This window comes from Dromiciops gliroides, chromosome 1 (genome assembly GCF_019393635.1).
Source record: "Dromiciops gliroides isolate mDroGli1 chromosome 1, mDroGli1.pri, whole genome shotgun sequence".
NCBI classification, from domain to species: Eukaryota; Metazoa; Chordata; class Mammalia; order Microbiotheria; family Microbiotheriidae; genus Dromiciops; species Dromiciops gliroides.
Window position 1 is genome coordinate 136,086,350 of NC_057861.1, and position 23,485 is coordinate 136,109,834.

The following is a 23,485-nucleotide window of genomic DNA, read 5'->3' on the forward strand; positions in this document are numbered from 1 at the left end:
ATGAAAATAGTCACATGATCAACAATGTATTCTAAATAACTTCACTGTGAAATTATAAAGTATAATGATCATTGATTCTTTGAATCATAACTCTGAATATCTCCACCATTAAAGAAAACTTACATTGTATTCATTATACATTAGAAGTAGAAAACTTTTAATATATCATGGAAAGATTTTTAGAAATGAGATGAAATTTAAAAAATTGTTTCTAGTTAATCCTTGTAAGACCAGTAGTTACCACTTCTGATTTTCCTCCTCTTTCTCAGACAAATCCTTCTCAGTCTCCATTACTAGATTTTCATCCAGATTGTGTATCTGTTAACTGTTCTTCCATTTTCCCCAGTCTCTGTACTGTGCCGCCTTTTCTTTTCAGTGATTTTACAAACTTCCATGGATAAGATTATCTCTAGGTAAATATTTTTAGATGTATTAATAGCTAGCCTATCCTCTCCCCTGACCTCCATTATCACATCTCCAACTGTATATTAGGCTGCTAGGTGATGCAGCGAATAGACCATTGGCCCTGAAGTCAGAAAGATCTGAGTTCAAATCCTGATTCACACACTTGCTAGCTGTGTGAACCTGGGCAAGTCATTTATCTTCTCTGCTTCCTTTTCCTCCTCAATAAAATGCAATAATAGCACCTACCTTTAAAAGCTGTTGCAAGAAACAAATGAGATAATTATAAAGTGCCAGTCATATTAATTGCTATATAAATGTTAACTAGTATTATTAGAGATTATCTTAAACTCACTATATCCCAAACTAAACTCACTTTCCTTACCCCACAACTTTTTCCTCCTCTTAATTTCCCGATTACTGCAAGGGCACCACCATGCTTAAATTCACATGGGCTCACAATCTATTTATCATCCTTGACTCTTCATTCTCCCTCATTCCCCATATCTAGTAAGCTGCCATGTTCCCATCAATTCTGCCTTAATAAATCTTTTGTATATTCCCTTTCTGTACTCTGATGTTGCTACCATCCTGATACAGGGCTTCAATGCCTCACAAATGAATTATTGGAATAGTCCACTAGCTGGTTTACTTGTCTTAAGTCCTTCTCACTCTAGTCCATCCTACACTTGGCTGAAATCTTCTGAAAATGTCACCTCATTATTCAATAGAGTACAGTGGCTCCCTATTACCTCCAATATTACCTATAAAAAAATCTGGTTTCTACAACTCTTCATAACCTTCATCTTTCCAGTTTGCTGGATATCCTACTCTTTCCAAGTACTTTGTGAACTAGTTACACTGACCATCTTAATGTTCCTCACACAAAATACTCCAGTACTGAACTCTGTGTAGTATTACTGACTGTCCCCCATGCCTGGAATTTTTAACCTCCTCATCTTCATGTTCTGATTTCCCTAATTTCCTTCAGATCTCAGATAAAATCCTATGGTCTGAAGGTAGTTTTTCCTTATCCCCCTAATGCTACTATATTTCTTCTTTTGATTACCTCTAATTTATATTTTTTGTACATAGTTGTATATAATATTTCCAATATATCTCATTTTTACATAATTTGCCTATTGTGTCCCCCATTACTATGTAAGTTCCTTAAGAATAGGGTCTGTTTTTTTTGCCTTTCTTTGTATTTCCAGTAATAAGCACAATACCTGGCACATCATAGATACTTAATAAGTGCTTAGTGATTTGACTACATGGCACATAGGAGGTGCTTAATAGATGTTCATTGATTGATTAATTTATCTGACTTTTAAAATATAAGATATTCCAAAGGTCTTAGTGTAGTTTAAGAACTTAAAAGGGCACTGAATTTTTTGGGACATCTTGTATAATCCATTTTATTCTTTATGGTGTCATCTGGTGCTTGTCACTTTTAATGTCTACCAATTCTTTTTTTTAACCAAAGAAAATATTTATGCTATAGAAGAATGAGGCTTCTGTGGTCCATTTAAACAAGTAATTGAAAATCAAAAGTGGGAAATGAGCAAAGAAAATATTTTGGTTGTTTTTTGCCTTTCTTTGTGCCCCCAGAATTTAACACTGTGTGGCACTTAGTAGGCACTTAATAAATGCTTATTGATGACCATAATCCTACAAAGAGGAAATCATATGCTTTCTACAACTTTAAAATACCTCAGGCTGATTGTAACAGGGATTGAATAACCACACTTCAAACATTTAATAATGAACATGATTACTGAAATAATGATGGAGAGTTGGAAGGAAGTCTCTACACTCAGTTGTTGAAATAACTTTGAAGAAAAATAAACCCATTAAAAATAAGAGAACATTTAATTGCTCATATAAGGAGTGATAACATGACCTTACTTTGATGGATTAATCCCCTCCATCCACCCAAATAAATGCCTCTTTTACTGCTATTGTGGTAGTTTAAATCCTGGGGGAAAGGATCATTGAGCTGATCCAGTATACCTTCTGTATCCCTGATCCCTCACTCTCCCATCATGCCACCCACTTAATAATCCAGTTTCTTGCCAAAGATGGTTAATTCTAGTTTCCTAACAGTTCTTCTCTCTCTTCACAATGACACTACCCTGTTATGGGCTGTTATCCCCTCACACCTGTACTACTTCAAGAGCCTGCTTGTTGACCTGGCAGTCACAAGTCTCTTCCCATTTCAGTACATCCTTAACTCAGCTGTCAACATCATCTTCCTAAAGTACATTTGACCATGTCACCCTCCCCCTCTCAAGAATCACTCAAAAAACTCCAGTGGTTCCCTATCACCTCCAGGATCAAATATAAAATCCTGTTTGTTATTGGACCTCTTCATATCCTGTCCCTCTTACCTTAACAACCTTACACCGTACACTCTCATACTATGTGAGATCCAGTGACAGTGGCCTCCTTGCTGTTCCTGGAAGAAGACACCCCATATTCCCAATGTGATCATTTTCTTTGGCTGCCCCCTATGCCTGGAATGCTCTCCCCTTCTATATCTGCCTCCTGGCTTCCCTGGCTTCCCTGGCTTCCTCCAAGTCCCAGCTAAAATTCTTCCTTCTATAAGAAGTCCTTCCAATCCTCCTTAATAATGCCTTCCCTACACATATCTTATTTGGACATACTTGTTTACATGTTGTTTTCCCCCTTAAATGCTGGGCTCCTTGAGAATAGGTACTGTCTTTATCTTTCTTTATATCCCCACAGCACAGAGCTTGGTAACTAATAGGCACTTTATAAATACTCATTGACTGACTCATTCATTTTTGGTTGGCCTCCCTTGTGTACAAGTTATTAAACTTAATTTATTTGACCTTAAATTATAGTTAAAATGTTACTTTCTAATGTTAAACTACTCATTGAGAGTACTGTTTTTAGAGGCAAATTAGCATAAATTAACAAATTAATTTCTGACTAAATTTTAATTCAGGAACACTATTTTATTATTATGAGAGCAAACATTAACATAATTTGTAAATTGAAAATGTGTATTAAGAGTTATCAACTCCTGCACAAAGCGATTTATAATCTTGATTGTTACTATTTTTCCATCCTGAAATTACTTTACATAACTTTATATACTGACATTTACTTATCCATGCATTCTATTTCTCAACCATAGGTTGTAAGCTCCTTGAGGACAGGGATTATTTCATTTTGTCTCTGTATTGCTACATAGTGAGTACTTTAAAATGTTTGCTCAATTTAAGTTGAATTGAATTATGTATGTAGATTGAGAAATGATAGATTGCCCAAGACACTAAAAAACAAAATGAAGGTTTCTGGATAAATCCTCTGAGAAATGGGCATATATGGAATGGGACTAGAGATAGTGTGATTTGTCAATGGAGGGCGTACTGATGCTGAAGAAATCAAAATCAACTTAACAAACATTTATTAAGTAACTACTCTGTGCAAAGCACCGTACTAGGTAATGGAGGTACAACAAACAAAATGAAAAAGTTTTTTCAAGGAACTTATATATTTTACTGTGTCACAAAATACTGTGCACAGGTCTTTCAAAATTTCAAAATATAAAAACAATATGTAAATAGAAATTTAAGGAGCTTATAGTGATGAAAAAAGAACCTTCATTAGCAAGGAGTATAGTATAGTAAAAAAGACTTCTGGATGCAAAGTTCAAAATTAATTATTTCTATAAGAAATATCACCAGCACATAAACAAAAAAATTCATTCTTGCAGAATAATTTTTTGAATGCAAGTGATCTTCAAGGAGGCTTAATTATAGTTTAAATTATGCTTGATAGCTGTATAACAGTAAGGGGAAATCCCAAATGAAGACCATTAAATATGAGAATTCAAAGTAAATCAATCTCTCTTCTCTCAATGTGTGTATAAATACACATATTTATATTTATACATATATAAATATGTATATACATACATATGATAAAGTACAACAGAAGGGAGATGTTTTTCTACATAATAATAATCATGATGATAAATAATTACTAACATTTATATAGTACTTACTATGTTGCAGGTACTCTACTAAGTGTTTTTCAATAATCTCATTTTATCTTAACAACAATCCTGGGAAAGAGGTGCAATTATTTGCCCCAATTTACAGATGAGGAAACTGAAGCAAATAGAGGTTAAGTGACATGCTAGTAAGTGTCTGAAACCAGATTTGAACTCAGGAGGATGACTTTTCCAGACTTCAGGCCTGTCACTGTATCATATAGCTTCTCTGTCCCCCAAATACATTTCTTAATAGTCATAATTTTGATACTACATGCTAAAAGTTTATCTTATAAGAACCAAATGTTAAAAGAAACTCCTGAAAATCTCATTAGAAACTCAATCCCCCCACTACCTTTTAATATAATTCCACATTCTGAATATTTTAGTAATTAATTTAAAAAAAAAATAATATATGATTAATTTTCAAAGTATTGTTACTCCTTATATTTCAATAGTGACTACCAATACTGTGAAATAATACTAAAAATGGAATTTTCCAAGGTCTTTTGGAGATAATTTGAAAAGTTTATTTGGGAACTTCATTCAACAGAGTATGGTATTGAGGAAAAAAATTACTACTATAGATATATATATACACACATATATATAGATTTGTGATTTCATCAGTGCAAGGAACTTTTAGTGAGAAAACCCTCTGCAAATGAAGATCAGCAATTGTTCTGCAATTTTTAGAGACCTGCTTGGGAAACAAAAGTTAAGTGACTGCCCATAGTCATATATCTAGCATGTATCAGAAGGTAGACTTGAATACAGACCTTTCTAACTCCAAGGCTAGTTCCCAGATCTATTAAGACACATTGGTTCCTCCTTCTCCCTTTCCTTCTACCAATCTCAAACTTAATCTCAATCTCTCTCTCTCTCTCTCTCTCTCTCTCTCTCTCTCTCTCCATACACACACATATAGTATGTACTTATATCTTCAATATATGTACACACATATGTATGCACACACATATACCTATATTTATAACAGTAGTCTTTCTAATAGGCCTCTTAAGTTGCCACTTTCAGTTGCAAAGTAAAAAAAAAATGGCATAGTATCTTAGATTTAGAGCTAGAAGCTAAGATGAAGAAGGCATTTAGTACACCTTCATTTTGAAGATGAGGAAACGGTGTGCAGAAAGTTCAACTGAATTACCCAAGGTCATATAAGTAGCAAAGTTAGATTTTTAATACAAGTCGACAGATTTCAAATATGGCACTTATCCCACCATACCACACCGCCTCCAATTTCTGCACAACTTATTCTTGTTAAAAAAATACTGTCCATATGGTAACATATCAGAACACTAGTCATAAAAGCACCACCATTCATATCATAGTATCTACTTAGAAATAACCCAAAAAAGTCACAACTACACGCAAAATATTCATTTAAATACAACATATTCATATTTATGATTGTACTTGTTCTTCATATGTTATCAAGATAAAACTGAAAATCCTAAAAATATTCCCTAAATAGAAGTATTCCTTTTAATAGCACTTTTTAATCATCAGCTATAACATACCTTTTCTCCTTTCAATTAAGTGTTCTTGACTGAAAGAGTATGATCAGCCTCTCAAAAACTAGAGATATTTTCTTAACTTCCAAGAATTATACAATACCAAAATGCTATTTATGTAAATTCCACTAATTTCTAATAAATTCATCTGTTTATGTTATAATTGAGTATTGATAAAATATTCACATAAAATTAGCTTTTATATTGCTAAACATTCTCGTGCATCAGGAAAAATGATGCAGAAAATATATGCTAAAGTAAAACTTGTTTTATAGCTTTATTTTTAAATCCAAATTTGATACCTGAAATAATATCACAAATACTAAATGAAATATTGATGACAGATACTTTTGAAATAAATATAGACCCTCAATGACATAAACACAGACTGCAATTGATATCTTTGGTTAAAATCTTAATCTAAACATGGAATTCTGATTAAAAGTGAAATTTACTGGAGAAAAAAAACATTTTAACCTGTTGGTCTTAATAAAAGTTAAAAATGGTTGACCATAAGCCATAAAAATAATTTTACTAAACTAAAAAAGTCTATACAATGAAGGAACATCAATTGCAGTTGGGTTTATTTTTGCTTACACAGCCCCCCAAAAAAGGCTTTCAGCACAAAACAAACCCTCCTTTATGTACAGACCTTCATAAGGTTCTATCTCCTTGTCTCCATTGTCTAGGAAAAAATAAAACAAAAACAAAACAAAAAAGGGAACCAAAGCACAGGGGTTAAAAACAACAGAAATATATAGAGGCACAGTATGCAGCTTCTCAAAAGGAAAATAAGTATATGGGCATTTCAATATATTTTGCAAGTCACATCCACTAACCAAATGAAGATTCCCAAATTATTTAGTAAAATAAATGAGTTAGATACTTTATTATTATAGTCTATTTCCAAAATTGTTTTGAGTCAAGAATTTATAGTGTGTGAGTATCATGTATGTGTGTGTATAAATAGTGGTTCTTATGCCAAACTATGATAGCATTAAATATCAGTACAACATGCAGTTTTATTCTTATGTTAATTATTACCTTTTTCTGACACTCCAGTTTTGAGAAGGATCATCATAGTTGTACATCAGCTAATCTTCCTTTGCAGTTGTATGAAAATTGATTTGACTTGTAACTAACAATAAGTATTCAAATTTATTCATAGTAATAAAACTACCATTCAACTCAACCTTTAAGAATATTATCCATATTTGTCTTTTCCTATTTTTGATGCATATAACATTTTCAAAATGATCTAAATAGGAAAATTTATATAACTTATAATAAATAAAATATTTTGCCAAAAATAATGAATCACATACCAATACAAACATAAATGATGATAAAGGCCATTTTAAAAATTAATTCAAAAGGGTAAAGAAAATCTTTATTCACCTTAGAATCCAATGGAATTTCCTAAATGACATAATTTGAAATAAAACTTACTTCTCTCCAAGGTCCCCTTTGGCGGGAGCTGTGGGAGCTGTCGTCCCCTGCGTCCTGCCACTGGAGTACTTGATGGGCTTGTCTGGACAGACCCAGTACGAGGATGAGACCTACAACATATATTAAAAAATACATAGCATGAGTACTCAGTACTAAATAAATGTGAGATTTTAAAAATGAATTTGGTAATATATATATTTATTAATGCTAATTTAAAGAGATTTAGCTGTTGATTCAAAAGAGAAAATACTATCTAAAAGGAAAAAATAAAATAATGACCAACATCTAAATACCAAATATGTTAATATAGTTGTGTGTTGATATGTATACATACATACACACTCACATGCACACAAACTAGTACAGCAAAGTTAATGGAATTACTTTTACAAAATTAACATCCAAACTAGATGAAAGCAGAAGGAGAATTCTGTAGCTCAGAATTGTGGTGATGTTTTATTTTTCTTCCTACTTGACTCCAAAACTACTCTAACTTTCTCCTTTTTCTTTGGTCCAGACAGAAATGCAGGTTCATATGAAATCGATTTCATTTGTAAAATAATTCAGGAACTTAGAATAAAACAGTGAACAGTTTAAAATGTATTCAGAAAAGATAATAGTTAATACATAAAATTAGTATCAGTGTAAGAAAGTTTTAAAAATAGCTTCATTTGATGTTATTATGATGACTATTCCATAAGCGATGTCTAATGGACACAAACAATTTCTCATTCTGTAGGAGAAGAACATGATGGTTATGATGTGCTTTATGTGGGAAATTAACCAGGACTCCTGATAAATGAGAAATCACAAAACAAATGTAGTCAAACAATTAATAAACAAATTACAATGGTAGCTACACACTATTATATCCACTGAATATAAATAGTGTGTTTACACTGAAGGGGTTAGTATCTATTGCTACTGGTGATCAGCCAAAGATGATAAGAGATACCAATTAGCCACTGGGAAAATAAAATGGTGTGTTGGAGGGGCAAAAGGGAGGTTAGTCTGATTGATTTGTCTTTCACCTCGATAAGGCAGGTGAAGGAGGGGCAGATCTTCCAGTCATTAATGAAGGCATCGACCTCATGAGGTTTGTATCAGGACGTTCAGTGGATCTGGAGCGGGAGGTGGTCCGCTCTAGGACAGGCCGTTGTTCTGTTGATCTGGATCTGTGATATGGCTGTCTATCTGCTGCTTCACAATTCCTGTAATGTTAGTCAAAAAGCAGCTCAGTTGACCTTTAGCTCTTCTTCTTTTTGTTAAGTTATGATGCATTAAACTGATTTTGAGAAAAGTAACTGTTAAAAGTTATGAAGCACATAAAGGAGCTATTATTTTTCAACATCTTTGAGCAACCTTTCGCTTCTGAAGGGCATTTAATGATCCAAGTTCTGCCTTCAACTAAATATCAGCAAATTTGACTGAAGGTCCTAAAAGTTGCTTAGACATAAGAAAGGACAATAACTTATCTAGTATTTGCTCCTGAACTCAATTTTATTAAGCATTATCTACAATATTTGAAAGAGTTCAGTGATAGCACAGTCCTCTCCCATGAATCTTGCACAGGTGGGCTGGGGAGGAAAAGAACTATATATGCATTATTTTCCAAGCTGCTAAAGTAGTGTAATCAGTAAAGCAACAAAGTTATCAAAAGTCTTTTGGCATAGCCAGAATATACTGATGAAATCTCAAAGTACAATGTAACCAAATTATGTTTATGAAAAAGCAACATGGCCTTTCAGAGAAACTAAGTCTGAAAGTCATGTTTATGCATGAAGTCATGGCTAGTTGATTCACACCATAAATAAATAAATAAATAGATAGATAGATAGATAGATAGATAGATAGATAGATAGATAGATAGATAGATAGATAGATAGACAAATAAATAGATAGATAGATACTAGTCAATTTGTGTCAGCTACAACCGTTATCATATCCTACAATCACATCGGGGTAATCTGATAAGATTATTATATTTCAATGGTGTGCTGCTTTTCATATGATGAGGTCTGTTTGGTTACACATAAAACCAAATCCAGATCCTAATCTTTCTTAAAAATCATGTGATATAAGCTTTTTAGTGGCAATGTTATACACAATTCAACCTGTTTACAGTACCAATAAAGGAGATTTGGGCTTAGAACAACATAAAGTAGAATTATAATATAGCTTGTTAGTATTCACAAGTAGAAATTCATATAGATTTGAAATTAAATCATGTCCCCAACAAAAAACTGAACAAAATGAAATGCATAAGTAGTATTGTAAAAGAGTTGCACTGTTAACTACAAATTCTTTCAGTCATCTATAAAGTAACAAAAGCTATAAAAGTGAAAAAAGATGAGAAAAAGTTTCCCTAAAAGTAATGATATTCATAGAATATATTTCTATACCATGAAAAATTAGATGATTGGTACAACATATTTCTTTCTTCATTTCATTTATATTAGCTAACTACCACTTAAAAGTCATTATGTTGACATTTAAGTCAACTTTTATTATACTTTAAGTAAAAATTATCAAAAAGATTTAATGTTTTAATCTTTTAAAATCTGTAATTTAGAATTTCTCCTAAGATTAAATAGTAATTTAAAATGGAAAGAAGGAATAAAAAGTGTTAATATATGATAATTAAATGGCAACTCCAATGAATATCATTAGATCTGTCAAAACATTTCAGGGGGTTGTTGCCATAGGAACAATTATCACAGTCTGGGTTTGGTAAAGGGAGGGAAATGAATTGGCAATGGATCACTGATGTGGGGTAGGGCAGTAAGTATTGCAGCATAACTGAACTGAATCAGACAGAGCCGATTGCTGGGACTGATTAATAATACATTAATAACTTAGTGAGAAGTGATATCAGTTGTGGATGAGAGGTGATATCAGTTGTAGCAATATAATGGAGGACATGTCTATAAACAAAAAGGTTATTAAAATTAACTTTTTAAATAATACTTTTTACAAAAGAAAAACAAATGCACACAGCTTCTTTATGCAAAATATTAATATATTAAGACAGTTATATGTATACAAATAACATGTTAGAGAATATTTCTTTAAATATTCTAACTTCACTCAATTAATTTATGATTTTACATAAATCTCTTTACATGTCTTTCCTTCAATTGATAATAAATACATTTAAGAAAATTAAGTTTTCATATACTTCTTTAGAGTATACAAACTTAAAAATTTAATTTTTAGTTTGTAATAAGCATGCCATATTTTCATATTGTGGTATTATTAAATAGAAAATTGGAAATGTGACTATAATCATTCTGTAACTGAAGAAACACAAACACATAATGGTTAGGAAACTGTTGCATATGTTTTATTAGTTTCAATATATTCTATGGGTTTTAAAATGTTATCATGATATTTAAAATAAAAGAGGATCAAATTATTTAACATATTTAAAACATTGTATACATCTTGATGCACTATGCAAATAATAAATAAAATGAAAAATGTAACAGAAAACTTAAGTACATCCTCCCATTTTAAATAGGAGAAGAGATCAAAGGGGATAACACAATTGAGACTCAAAAGGAAAAATAAAAATAAAACAGGCAATAAGACTAATTCCACATTTTCTTACACATGTATACACATTTTACCAAGCCAAAATTAGATGGTTTTTGGATAGATAGCATGTTCTTGGCAGTTTTATTAATTGAAGAACTCAGGGAAAAATCAAATAAATCATAGGACTGTTCCCACAATGGGATTAGAAAAGCCCCTAGAAAGTTAGGGATCTAGGCTCATTACAAAAATTGATGACTATATACCAAAGTTACTTAGGCTTACTTACATCTAGTATTCTTTTCAACAAAAAAGCAAGAAGTCAAGCAGGGTAACAGTTCTAGGGCTTAGGTGAGCTACAGAATGAGCAAGTATGCATAAAATCTGAAATTCTGAATGAGCCCTGGCTCACAAACACTAGAATTAGAGTAATAGAAATTGAAGAGTAAGACAAAGAAAAGAAAAACTTCTTATGGCCAGAGATAGGACAACTTTAATATATGTAGGATTTTATTAATTTAAATCTTGCTTTTTACACTGAGATTTGATAGCATTTTACAGTCTCATTTTTCAAATAGTTTACACTTCCCTTTAGGTATTGAATTATATTTCTGATTATTCTAAACTCCAGCTGAGTAAAGACATGTAGGCTTGTGTTGGTGAATTTGTACCACTTATTGACATAGATGTCAAAATAGCATATAGACATAAAACTGAGAGGGATAGCTAATGTATTTAATGCCAGAGTCAGGATATAAAGAGATCTTCATAGGCTGGAGTAATAGTAAACTGAGATTTAGCATTGTGAAATGGCAAAATCACTGGATTAAAATAACATCACTACAGTTAACTACCTGTGTTACCATGAGGAAAATAAATCACTTTTAGGCCTCAGTTTCCTCATATGCAAAATGAGTGGAGCTTTCTAAAGTTCTTCCCAGCTCTAAACCTCTCATCCTGAAGCTATGAAGTTTAAGATGGATAAAAAATATAGCCATGTAGTTAAGAGTAAAGAATAACAGATTTCTTAATTACTATATGACTTTCCACAAAACAGTAAGACTTCAGATAGGCTTTCAGCACATTTCTTAGCTTCACTACGAATGACTATAAGACTAATAACAATCCTAAACAGTCTTTATACATCTTGTCTTTGAGATCGATTTGTTTCGCTTGTATAGGAAATGTGTTTTTTAAGTATCATTGTATTTTCCATCTCTTTTCCAGATTGTCCTTCATTTTTATATAATTGAATTCCCAATCAGTAGTTCTCTTTTGCATTTTGTTGGAGTGACTTTGCACAGTGGATTCAAGTTTTTCTATTCTGCTAATTAATTGTGTTATTCAGGGCATAAATTCTTCCATTTTTTCCATTTTAACTTCTGTTTTAATTATTTCTCTTTCTCTCTTCAACCATTAAGGAATGTCTCACTGTAGGACACTCTACCTTATCAGGTGTTAATTTGATGTCCTTTGTCTTGAAATATTTATTCAGAGATAATTGGCTTCATTTTGATGTCTTAATGTCTGACGTCTTCCTTTCTGTTTTATTGTCTTTCCTGTTGATTTATCTGTTTGTGTTTTAGATATTTAACTGAATTTTCTTTCTCCTAAGATATTTAGCAATTTCAGTCTTCCCCCCCCCCCTCTTATTTTCCTGTTACTTTCTGACTCCGTCCCTGTTGATGTAGATTCCCCTGGGTGTTTTGACTTGAAACTGCCTCAACCACCTTGCACATTAGGGAATTTAATTTTCATAAACCTTATTCCCTGATCTACTTTCCTTGGTTCTTTAGTTCTCCAGGCGCTCTCTCTCTCTCTCTCTCTGTCCCCACTGGATGCAGATGGCTCTGGAGAAGAGAGTGAGGCTGGTGACTTAACACAGCCTTTCCTCACTTAAGTCCCATTCATTTCAAGTCATGATATCACCTCCCTGATGTCATGGTCCTCTTTGAGAACAAATTAGAAACAACAACAACAACAACAACAACAGTTCTCTAGCTGAGTACTGCCAAAGCCTACTTTGACACTAGGAAAAATACTCTCCCCCTGCCCCCCAGCTATAGTCCCATGTCTCTTCGTTCTTTCATGATTAAACTTCCTGAGAAAGATGTCTACAATTGTTGCCTCCAGTTCCCTCTTCTAAATTATTCATAAAACTCCTACAATATGGCTTCCAATTTCATCGATCAACTGAAACTGCCCTCTCCAAAGTTTTCAATGATCTTAATGCCACAAATTAATGCATCATACAGACAGTTCTAGTTCACTGAAAGTAACACTAAAGAGTACTTCTTCAGAAGTGATAAAATAGCTAAATCTAATGGCTTTTTAACAATCCTTATCCTTCTTTGCCTCTCTGCAAACTTTGACACTTGATCACCTTCTTCTTTATAATACACCCTTTCCCCTAGGTTTTTGTGACATTTGTCTCTTCTGGTTCTCTTTCTTACCTGTCTCATCTTCTGAGTTTTCTTTGCAAAAATTTCATCTAGGATACACACTAACTATGGGTATTCCCCCAAGGTTCTATCCTGTTCCTTCTTCTCTCCCCCTTTTGAACTATTTCTCTTGGTTATCTCATAAACTTTTGTGGATTAAATTATCATCTCTGTGCAGATGATCCTACTAAATCCAGCCTCTAACTTCACCTTTGGTCTCACATTCCCTGCTTCCTATTGAATATCTCATCCTGAAATATCCCACAGACATCTTAAAATCAACATGGTGAAAAAACAACTGATTATTCTTGCCCCCCTCCACCTGAACTTTTTCTTCTCCCAAACTTTCCTAATGCTTTTGAGGCCACAACTATCCTCTAAGTGATTCAGGCTCACCACCAAGATTTCATGCTTGAATTCTTGTTTTCATTCACCTCAGATACTCATTCAGTTGTCAATTTTTATCATTTCTACTTTCATAACACCTTTTGTATATATTTTCTTTTTCCTGCCCACAGAGCCACCATCTTAATATAGATTCGCATTACTTCATGTGTGAACTACTGAGATGGTATTCTGATTGGTTTCCCTTCCTCAAATTTATCCCTATTCCAGTTGATCATCTCCTCAGTTTCTGAAATGATCTTCCTAGAGTTCAGAACTGACCATGTCACCTTCTCCCCTCCCACACAATTCAGTAAACTTCAGTGGCTCCCTATTGTCCAAACAATCAAATATAATACTCTGGCTTTTAAAGTCCTCCATAACTTGGTCCTATCATATTTTTGCCAGCTTCTTAAACTTTACTACCTTGCATCCAGATACATGTCCCTTCTTGCTCTTCCTTACACCAGATAGTCCATCCACCAATTATGCACCTTTTCACTAGCTGTTCCCTGTTCCGTGAATGACTTCCTCCCCTCAAGTCTATGTCCCAGATTACCTGGCTTGATTCTTTCAAAACTCATCTCAAATTCGAACTTATACATGTGATGTTTCCTGCCCCTTTACCTTCCTGGTCCCCCTCAATGAGATTATCTTCCCTCTTGTTATTATTACCTTACCTCTGAGATTATGTCTTACTTAAATTGTATGCATTTAGTTGTTTACATGTTTTCTTACTCATTAGAATGTAAACTCTTTCAAGGCAGGGCATAGTCTTTGTCTTTCTTTGTATCCTCAGAATTTAGAGCAGTGCCTAGCACATAGTAAACATAAAATAAATTGTCTTTATGATTATTATTAATTTCTTCATTATTAATATTTATAATTATGCAGTGTCTTACTTTATTTTAGTGATCTTTTCTTAGCAACCTTATTTTTCTGGTATATTTCTTCACACTCTATATGTTGCAGTCATGTCATGCCTACTTCCTTGATAAACTTGATAGGTAGCATGAAGGAGATAGGATCTGAACCTTTTTATATATCTATCATGAATTTTTCCAAACCCTACATCCTCCTATTGACATTCTCATCCTTTAAGACCCAGTTCAGATCCCATCTCCTTCATCCTACTTTCCTTAACACATAAGCTAGAAGTTACAATTATTAGTACACATGATTTCACTGTCCCTATTAAATATAAAACTCATTGAAGCAGGAAAGACTATAGGGTTTAGTTCATCTTTTTATGTCTATCACCTAGGATAGTTACATGCATGTTTAGTGAACCTATTTTACTACTTACAGGACCTTGAGATAATTGTATCTGCAGATCTTAATTTTCTTATATGTAAAATGAATGGTTTAGACTAGATTAGCTCTAAGGTCTCTTCCTGCTCTAATGTTTTATTTTATGTAATCTTCCTCTAAGTAATAGAGTAATACCAATTCTCATTTATAATAATAGAGTAATAAAGATTCTCATTTATAAAGTGTTTTAAACTTAATCCAAAGTTTTCTTTATGATGACCCTATGGAGATACAAGTATTTTTTCCTTATTTTCCAGATAGAAAAACTCAAAGAAAAAAAATTACTTGCCTAAGTATTAAATTCAGAGCTAGAACTCCAATTAATCCTGACTCCAACCTTTCTATTTTTTCACACTCCTTTTTGAATACTAATTTGAATACTGCCTATGGGATGAAAGCTGGAACTTGTAAATGTAAAAGGATCATTTTGGGCTTGTGTTCACTATACAATGCTATATTATTTCATATATGACATGTATACATATTTCTGTATATTACCAGACTGTGATTTCACTAACATAGGGAATTCCTGCTCAGGAACTTCCTGTACCAACACAAGTCAGTATGTTCTTTGCAATTCACACACTTAGAGAGTAGGAAATTCAGTGGCAAGGCTCATATTGCCAATATATGACAGAGGTTGGACCTGAACCTGGGCACTGCTGATTTTAAGGCCAGCTCTCTATCTACATCCCACTTCCTTTTTACATTAACTAATATTATGTTTCATCATATAATGTATTTGACTTTGTTAATGCATAGTCTTTTGCATTTTTTTTCAATAGACAATATATACCTAGAGCAAGTGAAACCATTCTAAGTACTGGATTTACTTAAATGAAACAACATTGCTTTTGTTCTTTAGTACTTTATAATTTGTTGACACCATAACATTGGCCTGTTTTTTCTCCTCGAAAATTTAGGTAGTATAAATAATTTATATATAATTACAAGAATGTTTCTCCTATATAACTTTTAGAATTATAAAGAAAAGGGGATAGCTAGGTGGCGCAGTGGATAAAGCACCGGCCCTGAATTCAGAAGGATCTGAAATCAAATCCAGCCTCAGACACTTGACACTTACTAGCTGTATGACCTTGGGCAAGTCACTTAACCCTCATTGCCCTGCCAACCTCCCCCCCCCCCAAAAAAAAGAATTATAAAGAAAATATGTGTTTGCCCAAGATAGTTTTATTTTTTTAAACTCACTTTATTTTTTGGGATAAATTGATGCTTTACTTATGTCATTTTGAGAGTGCAAGTACAGAGTAAAAATGATGTGTCTGTTTACAGAGACTCTAGATTCTACATTAGCAGAATAATTTGCACGTATGTATCCTTTAAAAACTGTTTATTAACACCTATTATTTCTAAGATACTATGATTTTATTATTAAATATTACCTCAAAGCTTTATATAGGTCAGCTTTCATTTTATTTTTCTTGAGACATTTTTATCACTCCTGAAGAAGAACTCTTTAGGGTTGCTTCCAGTGAACTAGAACTGTCAGTATGATGGATTAACATGTGGAATTAAGAAAATAAGACTTCCAACCTATTCTACAACTATATGGAAGAAATAGTTATATAAATCCCCCATATGCTGATAGAAAATACCACCTTCAAAATGAGTGACCTTAACTAGCAAAGTCAGAAGTATAGAAGTCAAGATGAGAGATTATTGCATATTTTAATCATTTAAAAATTTAAAGTACTTTGTGTGCAATAGAGTGGAGGATCAATGGAATAGGCTAGGCACAAGAAACACAGTAGTAAATGACACTAGTAACGTAGTGTTTGATAAACCCAAACACTCCAGCTTCTGGGATAGAAACTCAGTATTTGACAAAAACTGCTGGGAAAACTGGAAGATAGTATGGCAGAAATTAGGCATAGACCAACATCTTATACCTTATACTAAAATAAGGTCAAAATGGATACATGATTTATACATAAGAAGTGATACCATAGGAAAATTAGGAGAGAAAGGAATAGTCTACCTTTCAGATCTTTGGAAAGGAAAACAGTTTATGACCAAACAAGAGATAGAGAATATCATAAAATACAAAATGGATGATTTTGATTACATTAAATTAAAAAAAAATTGTACAAACATAAGCAATGCATCCAAAATTAGAAGGGAGGCAGAAAACTGGGAAACAATTTTTATGGCCAGTACTTCTGATAAAGGCCTCATTTCTAAAATATATAGGGAACTATATCAAATTCATAAGAATCCAAGTCATTCCCCAATTGAGAAATGGTCAAAGAATATGAACAGGCAGTTTATCTGATGAAGAAACCAAAGCTATCTATTTCCCTATGAAAAATGCTCTAAATTTCCAATGATTAGAGAGATGCAAATTAAAACAACTCTGAGGTACCACCTGACACCTATCCGATTGGCTAAAATTACAAAAAAGGAAAATAATAAATGTTGGAGAAGCTGTGGAAAAATTGGAACACTTAATGCATTATTGGTGGAGCTGTGAACTGATCCAACCATTCTGGAGAACAATTTGGATTTATGCACAAAGGGCTATAAAGCTGTGCATACCCTTTGACCTAGCAATACCACTTTTGGGTCTTTTTCCCAAAGAGATCATGGAAAGGGGAAAATGACCCACATGTACAAAAATATTTATAGCTGCTCTTTATGTGTTGGCAAAGAATTGGAAGTTGAGGGGATGCCCATCAATTGGGGAATGGCTGGACAAGTTGTGGTATATGAATGTAATGGAATACTATTGTGCTATAAGAAACAATGAGCAGGAGGAGTTCAGAGAAACCTGGTGGGTCTTACATGGGCTGATGATGAGTGAGATAAGCAGAACCAGAAGAACATTGTACATAGTATCATCAACATTGTGTGTTGATCTACTGTGATGGACTATATTCTTACCAATGCAGTGGTACAGAAGAGTTCCAGGGAACTCATGATGGAAGAGGATCTCCAAATCCAGGAAAAAAAAATAAAAGAACTGTGGAGTATAGATGCTGAATGAACCATACTATTTCTTTTGTTTTTGGTGCTGTTGTTTTTTCTATTTTGAGGATTTTCCTCATTGCTCTGATTTTTCTTTTATAACATGATGTTTAATATTATATATATATATAAAACCTATATCAGATTACCTGCTGTCTAGGGGAGGGGACGGAGAGAGAAAAATCTGAAATTGGAAAGCTTATATGAACAAAAGTTGAGAACTATCTTTACATGTAACGGGAAAAAATAAATAAAAAATACTTTATTAAAAAAACATACTTTGTGTGCATCTCGAAAAATACCTTTTTAAAATGCTGATTTTGATAGATAATTATAAAATTGAGGCTTGTTTGAAAAAAAACCCATTCACTGAATTGTGGCTTAGAATGTTTTCCTATAGATTAATTTAAGATATCTATCAATGCCTTTGTGGACCTTCAAATCTCCTATACCCTGTGACCTAACTCTTTTTTTTTTTTTTTTGCGAGGCAATTGGGGTTAAGTGATTTGCCCAGGGTCACACAGCGAGTAAGTGACAAGGATCTGAGGCCGGATTTGAACTCAAGTCCTCCTGAGTCCAGGGCCAGTGCTTGATCCACTGTGTCACCTAGCTGCCCCTTAACTCTTTTCTTCAATTAAACTCAACAGACTTATTAAGGCCTTCCTAAAAAGAAACTTGTGTTTGCTAATGAGAAAGATCCAAAGTTTATATTAAATGTACTCTCTAACTTCATCATTTACAATCTAATGCTACCAGAAGATCCTAGCACTTTTTCACTTATTAGTTTCTTGCTTCTTCTACTTCTCTTCTCTGGACCTGAATTCTTGTGCCCTAACTTGGCTTGTGAGAGAAAACACATGCTTTTTCTTTCCCTGTGAACCCAGTTCCTAAAAATAGTGTACAATTCTTCTTTTACGTTATTAAGGTTATTTACTCTAAGCACAACATGAAAACACCTAAGGTGGGGTAAGAGAGGGCATATAGTAGTAGTGGTAAAATAATGATTCTGTCATACTTCGATAATTGTGTAATTCCAACCATATTCATATAGGCATGTTTCCTTATGGTACGGATGACAATGTGACTACTTTTTATCCTACAGATCCTTGTCTATGTTTTCTGATACATTTTCCACATATAGTACATGTAACATGCTGGAAGTTATCCTCTATATATCTCTTTCTGTTGTATAGATGTTAGTGGGTCCTTTCCAAATTCTTTTCTAGTCATATATTTCTCAGATGGTATTGTTTGTGCTGAATCTATTATGCAGTTCTGAATTAGTAAAATGCTCTAGTTTACTTGTCAATAATTTTGAAGGCATGAAGGAATTGATTCTCAACATATCTAAAAACAGGGAGGATACTGAATACTTGGGGGGAAATCACATAAAGGTGATTGATAAAATATCACTAACTACTGACCTATATGCCTGCTTTTCAATCTTTCAAAATATTTATGAGAATAAATAACTTATACACATATTGAAGGCATTCTTGCTGAAGGTATGAGGCAAAAATAAGCAGGCTTTTGCAAAAGATATTCTACAGTAGACCACATCTCTATAGTCATGCAATTGACTGAAAGGTAAAATGTATTCTAAGTCCATTCTACTTATTTTTTGTTAACTATAAAAAGGATTAAATTTGATAAAGCAAAACATCACCCTAATGGCTCTCTTCCAGTGATATATGTCCCATTCTTTGAAAATAATGGAAAAATGTAAAAACAGGTTTAAAGATCCTGCAAACATCTACTGAATTGAATGGATACGTTCCTCACTTATTGATAAAAAATAAGAACTAGGCCTTTTTATTTGTTTCCTATTCTTTCCTGATGCCCTTTTTAGCTCTTATCTTTAAAATCAGATTTCATATTCCTGTCTGAAATATATGCTAAAAAGATCTAAGTTATAACTGATAATGGTCAATTTGAAAAGGTTTTTAGGTGTCAATTAATTTAGAATCTTCTTATAGAGTACATATGAATGACTCCAACCTGGGGCAGAGCCCCATTTTTCCTGGCACCTGTTGTATAGTAAATTCTTCTTTTGCATCATAATTTGAAAAATGACAAGATAACATTAGATTTAGAGTGAGAAGACATGCATTTACATCCTGACTTTGCCATTGACTACCTATGTGACCTTTACTTTACTCTCCATTTCCTCATCTGTGAAATGAAATGTTTAGAATAAATTATCTCTAAGATTTCTTCCAATTCTACATCTGGTTCTATAATTTCCTCTTGCTCTAAGATCTCCATAGGTTCATGGACCTAGGAAAAAAGAATCTTTACTGGTACTTCTAAAGATTTTTTCCTCCGGTGGCTAAATTATAGGAAGTTTGCAGTTTCCTAACTTGAACTTCTAGGGCAGCTAGATAAAGTACTGGATGTGGTGTCAGAAAGACCTGTGTTCAAATCCATACTCACTACCTGTGTGGCCAAAGGTAAGCCACTTAACTGCTGTCTGCCTCAGTTTCCCCAAATGTAAAATACGGAGATGATAATAGCACCCAGCTCACAAGGTTCTTGTAAGGCTAAAATGAGAAAAATATATAAAGTGTTTTGCAAACCTTAAAGCACTATATAAATGTTAGCCATTAAAGATTTAAATGATCCATCTCCAGAAGCTAGCTCTGTTATTCCTAATGCAGGCTATTTAATCTAGCACATTTTCCAAAACCCAATTATCAAGCCAATTATAAATAGTTATACAATTTGCTGTGAACATGACTTCTATCTCTATTGCCTTAGATGGACACCTGGATTTCATTGTTTGTACAGTCCAAATGAAATGGCACCCTGCAACTTGGGATAGTTCACAACAGGCAGTATTCTTTTTAATCACAGAATCATTCAGTATTAGATCTGTAGAACTAGAAGTGAATTCAGAGTTCTAGCTACTACCCAAAGTATGAATTGTTTATAATATATTTTAAAAGTTGTCATCTAGTCTTTAATATAAAAATTTCTATTGATGAGGAAATTATTATATCCCAAAGAACTCAAATGCAGTTGTTTTTGTTTTTGTTTTTTGTGGGTTTTTGTAGGTTTTTGTTTTGTTTTTGTTTCTGTTTTTGTATTTTTGCAGGGCAATGAGCGTTAAGTGACTTGCCCAGGGTCACACAGATAGTAAATGCCAAGCATCTGAGGCCAGATTTGAACTCAGGTCCTCTTGAATCCAGGTCAGGTGCTTTATCTATGGCACCATCTAGCTGCCCCTTCATATGCATTTTTTAAAAAGCTTTAGCTGTTAGGACACTATTCCTCAAATTGAAATAAACAAATCTATAATCTTATGGATGTGGGTTCACCTTTATACAGTACAGTTTGCAAACCACCTACAGCTGCCCAATCTGTGTAACTTATTCCTGTACTACTATTAATCTACAAAGAAGTGTTCATCTAACATGCTGGGGGGGATTTCTTTGAGTTCTCATGATACTGTGACTATATTAATGGAGCTTCTGAACCATTCATCAACTATTCTTTAATTTTGTCATGTTTATAGAACTTTTAATTTTTTTATCATGCAATTCTTTTATATTATTTACAGTATTTCTTGTAGCATGTTACTTCCTGCTCATGTATACCACACATCTCCCAATTGCCTTTTGATTTATCTTCAACTCGTTGAAGAGTGTAGTGTTCCAAGACATAACCATTTTGTAGCTCTAGTAGAATATTTGTATTTTTTAAAATTGACCCTTTCAAGAAGAATATTGGCATCATTAAAAGTACTTTTCCATTTTCAGCAATCCAACCCACTATTCATTCTCTCTCTCTCTTTCACACACACACGCACATGCACACATACATACAGATGGGATCTGTAGGTTATCTATTCAACTGTATATCATTAATTAGACAATAAATATTTGTTATCTTCTGGATTTTTTCTGTGTGGGTAGCTAGGCCAAACTCTTCTGAGTGATTTAGGTACTCTGAGAGGAAGATACTAACATTAAGGGGGCTGGGACAAGTGGCATCTATAAGCAGAGGCTGTCTTTTGTCTTTCTTTGTACCCTCAGCCCTTAGCACACAGCCTCACATATGGTATTTAATAAATACTTATTGACTGACAGGAAGCTAGGAATTCAAGAGGTTTCCTTGAGAGGGAGAGTATTCCAGGAATGGATAGCCAGTGAAAAGGCATAGAGCTGATATATGGACTTCCTTGTGTAAAGAATTAATTGTTCTTTGAGGTTTTTATGCCTAGGCGCGCACTGGCCTAGGACTAGGGCTCTGCAAACCTCAAATAACAATTAATTCTTTACACTTGTATGAGGAACAGCAAGAAGGGCAATATCTCTGGATTGTAGAGTATCTGTAAGGGAGTAGAGTATACAATACTTGAAAAGATGGTTTAATCTGAACAGGAATAGGGAAGACTAACTAAATTTACTGAATGGGGTGGGGGTAACATGGTGACTTTAGAAAGAACCCTTGAAAAGAATAGTGGAAAATGTACTGAAGTAAGGGAATATGTAAGGCAGGGAAACAGATTAAAAGGTCATTGTGATAGTCTATGCATGAAATGATAGGGAAAACAAAGGAGACAGATATGTGACTGGGAGGAAAATGAAGGTACTTGAGAGATATTGTGAAGGTAATACTAAGATTTGACAAGTGATCAGCTATGTGGCATGAGTGAAAGTGAAGAGGTCAAGAGTGACACCTAGATCATGGATGATTTGGAGGGCCATTGTACCCTTGAAAATAATATGGAAAAATGAGAGGGGGAGAGTTTTGGGGAAAATATAATGACTTGAGTTTTGGCCATCTTGACTTTAAGATGTCTAGAGGACATTTAGTTTGAGATGTTCAATAGGGAATAGAAGATGTGACTTCATAGGTCAGGAGAGAGCTTGGAGTTGGAATTAATAGATTTGATAATTATTTGCATAGAGATGACATTTGTATCCTTGAGAGCTGATGAGATCACTAAGAGAAAATGTAAAAAAGGGAGAACAGAAGAATGAATAAGATAGAACCTTTGGGAACACTCATGGCTAGTAGGCATGGCTAGTAAAGAAAAATAAAAAGCTTTTGTCAGACAGGTAGGAGAACCAGGAAAGAAGAGAACCATGAAAATCCAGACAGAAGAGAACATCTAGGAAGAGGGTGATCAAAAATGTAGAAGGTTGCATGGAGATGAAGACAGATGAATATTGTGAAAAAGCCATTGGATTTGACAATTATAATTTTGGAAAGAACAGTTTCAATTGAATGTTGAGATTGGAAGCCATATTATAGTGGGTTTATAAAAAAGTGAGAGAAAGTGATAGAACCAATTATAGTCAACTTTCTCAAGGAGTTTAATCATGAAGGAAAGAATAGAACAATAGCTATTGAGGATGGTCATATTGTGTAATTTAAGATTCTAAATGTGGATTCTAATCTGTTCCCCCAGTTTGGGGGA

General features: G+C 33.5%; 1 protein-coding gene across 42 annotated transcripts in view; it reads right to left on the reverse strand.

The window, feature by feature from the left end:
- Nucleotides 1-23,485, reverse strand: part of RIMS2 (regulating synaptic membrane exocytosis 2) — an 821,964-nt gene that overhangs the window by 271,122 nt on the left and 527,357 nt on the right. For 27 of the 42 annotated variants that reach the window (XM_043983450.1, XM_043983385.1, XM_043983377.1 and 24 more), the window contains 2 exons: nt 8,436-8,615; nt 7,405-7,514 (listed from right to left, as the gene is read on the reverse strand). In XM_043983450.1, the coding sequence (XP_043839385.1) occupies nt 7,405-7,514; nt 8,436-8,615 (290 nt within the window). Of the gene's footprint in view, nt 1-6,607; nt 6,641-7,404; nt 7,515-8,435; nt 8,616-23,485 lie in introns of all 42 variants that reach the window. The other 15 variants (XM_043983649.1, XM_043983341.1, XM_043983323.1 and 12 more) reach the window with 3 other exon arrangements.